Below are 6,602 nucleotides of genomic sequence, written 5' to 3'. Positions count from 1 at the left end.
ATGAGGTATGCATTTACTGCTGTGACACCCATCTGTCCTTGTGCCCCATGTCCTGTGGACACATATCTAGGCACTCACATGTGGCGACACATATCCTGCAGCTTTTCCCGGGCCTCGGGGCAGGGGTCAGGCAACTCAACAACAGTGTTTTCAGGAGGGGTCCGGGCTCGGACGGGCTGAGGCGAGACATCATCCACGGGCTTTGCCTTTGCTGTAGTCAGAGGTGAGGAGATAGAGATACAGATATGGTGGGCTTCAGAGGTGGGTCCCTGAGTGTCACATTCTCCTGGGAAAGGACTGCAGGACATGTTAGGAGGCTCTTTTGTGCTATGCTGCAATAGGGATCATTGCCTGCTAACTGGGTCAGTCGATAATTCAGAGGCTGAGGAACACAGCGGTGAACAGCAGCAATAGCAACGAAGTGGGCCTCACTGCCGATGCTTCCATTGTCCCCTAGAGTCAGCCCCCCTTTTACCAAGAACAGTGAAGCATGAGGAAGACAAGTCACACAGGCAGCCAGGATGGGTGAAGAACTGGNTTCAAGCTTCTCAACTTCTAGCCTTACCTCCAATATCTGTGGGAATTAAAGGGGCAGCATGAGGCCTCCCTGGCCCTCCTTCACTACCCGACCCCCCAACACTCACACACACCTGTCTGTCTAGCTCATCTGTCATCATAGTTGGCAGGATGGATGGAAAGTCCCGAGGCCTTTCCTATTCTCAGCAGGCTCCTCCCACACACCTTCCCTCGGGAGCTTCTTCCTCTCATCTGCTATCTATTTCCCCTGCTGTTCCCTCCCTTCTGGGTAAGACTCTCTCAACAGAGCAGGAGAGACTTCTGTGGCTTTGCTTCTGCCCACACATAGCAGTAGTCCCTTCTGGAACGCAGAACTGGAGCCTGCTAAGTTTGGGATACAAATGCCACTGTTTCTCCCACTGATGGTGTGGCTGGACAGAGCTGTCTCCTTCACACCCTAGATACTGCCTGGGTTACAGAACTAGATCGAGTGGGGTTGGGGGGTATGTAGGGGAAGCAATGCAATCCTGCTGCTGTGACTAGATGTGCTGCGGCTCTGGAGCACTTATGAGGACCCGTGTGTCCCAGGATACTGAAGCTCTGTGGCTGGAGATGGTACCTTTCTTCCTGCTATCCTTTCCCGTGCAGAGGGAGAAGCTCAGGCAGGCTGTAGAAGTCTGGTAGACCAGCTGGTAAGGTGTGTTCACTCCCATAGCAGAAATGTTCATGGAGGATTCTAGGGGAAAAGAGTAAGTCTTCTAGCCGAGCTGTGGTGGCGCATGCCTTTAATCCCAGTACTCAGGAGGCAGAGGCAGGCAGATTTCTGAGTTCGAGACCAGCCTGGTCTACAGAGTGAGTTCCAGGACAGCCAGGGCTACACAGAGAAACCCTGTCTCAAAAAAAAAAAAAAAAAGAGTAAGTCTTCTTTACCATGCTTAACACTTCGGTTAAATTACAAAAATGTAAAGTGTTCTTCTCTTTTAAACAGTGGGCCAGCTATTCCAAAGTTACCTGGAGTCATAAACCAATCAGGAAGTCTTGTAAGGAAAGACCTCATTTTGTTGCTCGCTATGAAACAGTATCTGCAATGGGCCATACTTTGTCTTCATTGATGGACAGTATATTTCTAAGTTTTCTGTCTCTCCAAATGACTCTAACAAGCAACCCTGCAGGACTCCTGGAGTGGAGTTGTGGCTAGCACTGGGAGCTGATTCCCACATACCATAAACAGGTGAGCTCAGACACGGAGCGCCAGGATTGACAGCAGTCTGAGGGGTGACTTCCTTGCTGTGACATCTTTACCATGTGTACTAAAGGGCTACTCTGCAACCGCCTGGAAATTGTAAAACCTCGAGGACAGACTGCTAAGAAGCACACCGTAGGAAGGGCCTGAGGGGCGGGACTGTGCGTTGGGAGGTGCAGACGCGTCCACCAACAAGCAGCCGCCCTCTGCCAGAGGTGCGTGCGCTCTTCTTGCCAGCAGCACAGCCTCTGGAGCTGCTCCACAGCCACTTCCACCCTTGGGAGCGTGGGCCTTTCTCTCACCTTGCGGGCGTGCTTGCCCTTGTTCCCTACCTTTCCCCAGCTGTGCTGTACTTAAGCAGCTTTTCCCAACAGTGCCAGTCAGGCAGTCAAAGGCCATCTCCTTTGCGTTGAGATGGAGGAGCTGGCTGGCCTCCACAAAGCGCTTGGTGATGTCCAAAGGATTGGCACCTGCTGAAGGAAAAAGGAAAGACAGTGTTTTCCTCCTGGCATAGATGACTCTTCCAGAAAAGGGCCTTTACCAATGGCCCAGGAGATAAAAGTGAAGATGCAAGGATGAGGAGTCCCTGAAGTGCACGCTTGGTTGGACAGAGAGTTTAAGATCCAGCAGGCAGTATTTTGCTCCCAGCTTACCTGCTTGCCTGCCTTCATGCTCCTCTACCCCTGCCCACACCCTGACCCCCTGTCCTCCTGCCTGCCCCCTTCTCCCCTGCCTGCCCACAGCTGACCACTGAGGACTTCTGCTGAACTTCAGGGTCTTCCCCAGCCCTAGAATGGCCCTCAGTTAGGAGGCACTGGGCTCTTAGAATGCCTTTGACATTGGTTGAACCAGACTCTTGATTCATGAATTCCATGTCTCCACTCATCAATGAAGCTCTGCCCACCTCTGCACCATCACCTCAAGCTCTTCCTTCAACACTGGTAACCTCTCGCTGCCACCACCGCTAAGTTTTGAATGGGCTCTCCAGAGATGGGTGACTGGAAGGGAGGGAGGGTGGGAGAGCAGGGGGGAAAGGGGAGGGTACTGGGTAGGAAAAAGGGAGGCACATCTCTTGCAGCAGACTCATGGCCATGCTCCACCCATTCCCAGTGCATACTTATACAGGTTAAGTATTCCTTATCCCAAGGTTTAGAACCAAAAGGGTATGGGGTTTAGGGGAGGTTGATATTTTGAAATGTCTTCCTATATATACTGGGATGTATGGGGATGGGACTCAAAAGACATGGAAATTCTCTGATGCTTCCTGTGCACCCTGTATGCATATTGAATATTATCTTACATGCAAATTATCATGCACTGTCAGCAGTGGAATATTCCATTGTGGTATCATATGGGCACTCAATAGCCTTTAGACCACAGAATATTTTAGATTATGTATGCTCAACTCATACCTGTTGGGGTGCATGTGGTATACACACACACACACACACACACACACCCTACCTAGCCGTGTAGAAACAGAGGAGAATCTGCGAGCAGCCTTACCAGAGGCAGACTCCACCATGGCCTTCATCTTCAGGGAAAGCAGCTCTGTCAACAGGTGGATGGATTGCCGCTGGAACTTATGCAGGGTGTTTTGGCAACTGGGCATCAGCTTAGCAGAGGTGGGGGTGGGGGTGACGTACTTGCCCCCACTGGTGGCTGTGGGCATTAGTGGAGGTGCTGGGGCTGGCGGGGGTTGCTTCTTCTGCATGGGGAAGACCTGCACTGGGATCACTTCTGCAAGCACCACCGTAGGAGTCCCAAAAGTGACCACCAGATCCTGGATCTCGGAGGCAGTGGGCACCGCAGGGTCGTTGATGAGCTCCTCCCAGGTGAACTCAAAAATATTCCTAATGCCCTTTGGGATGGAAATGCCCGAGTTGCGGCAAAAAATGAGGAGTTTGGAGACGTGCGCCAGCAGTTTGGGGGCCGAGGCTGAGTATTGCAGGTACAGTTCTCGGTTGCTTTTGACCTGGTTCATGTTGTCTGGGCAAGCATACTGCTAGGTGATACTGTCCATCTCGAGGGAGAGGGACACTCAGCTGTAAAGACTCAGCACCCTGGCAAGTGTCTTCGCAAGTGGGCCAGAAGCTCTTACCTACAGAGAAGCCTCGGGGAAAGATGGAGTGCACATGCAGAAATCACCCTCAAAGGTCACTGAGCCATCAGTTTCTGTCTCAGAAGGATGAGAAGGTTGCTGGTCAGCCTTTCATGCCAGAATGAAGCACTGCTCCCCTCCCCCACCTTCCCAGGAACAGCAGTGTGAGAGAGCAACCCTGGGACAGGCCTGCTGCTAAGGGTGGGTCCAGAAAAGTTCCCAAGAGGGTGACAGGAAGTGAGGGCCTAAGGGAGGAACCTTGGGAGCTAGATGAGCAGAAGGGGCGGGGCCTGGAGGGAAGTCTCACCACACCTTTGTAATTAGTGACCTGGTGGAAGATCTGCCTGCGGCCTACTGACAAAAGCCTGTAAAAAACCAAAAGGATGCCGTTGGCTCTCTCCAGAGACAGGAACATGGGAGCTATGGATCACACGCCTGTGGTGGGCATCTGAGGACCCAACATGTACAGACTAGGCCAGACAGAAAAGCCTGGAGGGCGATGCAACCCCGAAGTTCAGAACCTGATACCACATTCCACCAAGCCTAGGACATGGACAGCTGGAAATGCACTGTTAGAAAGACGCCACTGAGCTGGGCGTGGTGGCACACGCCTTTGATCCCAGCANTNGGGAGGCAGAGGCAGGCNGATTTCTGAGTTCAAGGCCAGCCTGGTCTACAAAGTGAGTTCCAGGACAGCCAGAGCTATACAGAGAAACCCTGTCTNGAAAAACAAAACGAAAGGAAGGAAGGAAGGAAGGAAGGAAGGAAGGAAGGAAGGAAGGAAGGAAGGAGGAAAGAAAGAAGGACGTCACTGACCGGAGGATGTACCACAACAGCACAGATGTTATAGTGTAGAAAATGTATACCCTTACACTAGTGGACAGTGGGAAGCATTTTTCCTCTTTCACAGAGCTGCTCAAAGTCTCTCAGTGTTCAAGTAAACATTGTGTGTGTGTGNGGGGGGGTAGAATTTAGCAGATAACAGATTTATGAAAACAAACTTTTCTGGACTTTATGCTCTATGAGAACAGTGCTTGGTTGCTTATTTCTGAGGGCCTTCGTGAGGATGTGAGCCTCTACAGTAGGGCAATGTGCAGGAGTGTCTACTGAGAGCAACTCGCCAGGGCTTTCTTTGCTTTCATGGCCTTTCCAGCATCTTCCTTCAGTGCTGGCTCACCTGTCACCTATCCAGAAGCCAATCCAGCATCTTTACCATGATGTCAACCACAAGAGCAGAGGGCAGGCTGCTGGCTGCATCCTCTCACCATCCTTGGCACTAAGTGCAGCCGTCCAGCCATCTCTTTTTCTACTTCCCATCCTGTCCACTTTCCCAAACAGGCAATTCTCTTTGCCTTTTCAAGCTCTGACCTTGGGAACCACCCCAAGGTCACCATTCCAGGATAGTTCCTTAGGGAAACACCTGCAGTGCTTACATTGAAGGCCCATGGTACTCTTTTCCAAGACTTTGGCTGATGAGGAACCGAAGCCCTTGATTGGGAGTTGTCTGTTCCTAGATTCAAAGCATGGAGACTTTTGCAAATACTACACCACATTCTCTGGCCTTTGAGCTATCTTTGCTCATCCATCAGGAACAAAGTTCCTAAACAACAAGAGTCCCATAGGACAAAGCTAACATTCTACAGGCTTGAAGACAAAGTGGCTTCCTGTGTCGATTTGCTGACCTCTGGCATTGCCATTTCTCAGCTTTGCAGACACAGAAAAATAGATTTGTTCTGGAATGATTAGTCCACAGAACAAAGACCCCATTCAGAATCTCGGGCAGCAAGGCACCAAGCCAGAGGGGTCTGACCCTAACTGTACAGGGCAGATGATGATGATGACGACGACAATGATATTTCTTCCCCCATCACCCCCCACCATCTCCCCCTTTTTCTCCTCCTCCTCCTCCTCCTCCTCCTCATTCCTCTTCAGTCAGGACTCAAAGGAAGAAAAGAGGATGGTTAAGCAGTCCCTGAAATTGCTCAATGTTACCTATTTGGAAAAATTCTCCCCCATCCTCCTAACTAGTTCCTACCATTTGAGGTTGATTATGAAGACATGCCATACAAATAGATAAATTTATATATGCATGATTATGTGTAGATGTATGTATATGTGCATGCCAACACGGGGAGGCTAGAGGTCAATCTAAGTGTTGTTCCTCAAAAGCCACACACCTTGTTTTATTCTTAGTGGGACCTGGGGGGTCACTGGCAAGCTAGACCAGGTGATCAGTGAGCCACTGTCTCTCCCCAGTACTGGAATTACACTACCTACTACAAAACACACATGGCAAATATGATACTGGGTGTTGAATCTGGGTCCTCATGCTTCACAGCAAGCAAGATACCAACTGAGCTATTTCTGAATATCTCAGATTTGGCTGCTGTGGACATTTAATATGGAGTCATGAATTATGTGGTCCTTCTTACCCTCTGAGGAGCTACTGGCACTTGATGGCTACCAGAGGAAGAAGTCATGTTTGTCAGAGGATGTGGCCACTGGTATGTTTCACATGTACCAGTTGGACCTACACCCATGTACAGCTGCACTAATTGGTCTTGGTGGGCATGGTGATTTAAATGAGATATGTCCCAGGCTCATTCATGTATGTGAACTCTTGGTTCTGAACTATGGGAACCTTTAGGAGGTACAGGCTTGCTGGCTGAAGTATCATACAGGGTTGGCTTTGAGGGTTTATACCCTTACCTGACTTCCTAATCTCAATCTCTCTCTCTCTCT

The 6,602-nt window shown here is 50.3% G+C and overlaps 1 protein-coding gene across 5 annotated transcripts in view; it reads right to left on the bottom strand.

Annotated features, from left to right (window-relative positions):
• Nucleotides 1-6,602, bottom strand: part of C6H3orf20 (chromosome 6 C3orf20 homolog) — a 51,122-nt gene that overhangs the window by 36,073 nt on the left and 8,447 nt on the right. For 3 of the 5 annotated variants that reach the window (XM_021165293.2, XM_021165296.2, XM_021165295.2), the window contains exons 2-7: nt 4,173-4,225; nt 3,266-3,934; nt 2,092-2,232; nt 1,136-1,252; nt 566-574; nt 79-211 (exon numbers count right to left, since the gene is read on the bottom strand). In XM_021165293.2, the coding sequence (XP_021020952.1) occupies nt 79-211; nt 566-574; nt 1,136-1,252; nt 2,092-2,232; nt 3,266-3,743 (878 nt within the window). In that variant the 5' untranslated portion in view covers nt 3,744-3,934; nt 4,173-4,225. The remainder of the gene's footprint in view (nt 1-78; nt 212-565; nt 575-1,135; nt 1,253-2,091; nt 2,233-3,265; nt 3,935-4,172; nt 4,226-6,602) is intronic. The other 2 variants (XM_021165294.2, XM_021165297.2) reach the window with 2 other exon arrangements.

The sequence above is a fragment of the Mus caroli genome, chromosome 6 (genome assembly GCF_900094665.2).
Source record: "Mus caroli chromosome 6, CAROLI_EIJ_v1.1, whole genome shotgun sequence".
Taxonomy (NCBI): Eukaryota; Metazoa; Chordata; class Mammalia; order Rodentia; family Muridae; genus Mus; species Mus caroli.
The sequence above is the reverse complement of the archived record's forward strand: the minus strand, read 5'-3'. Positions and strand labels throughout refer to the sequence as shown.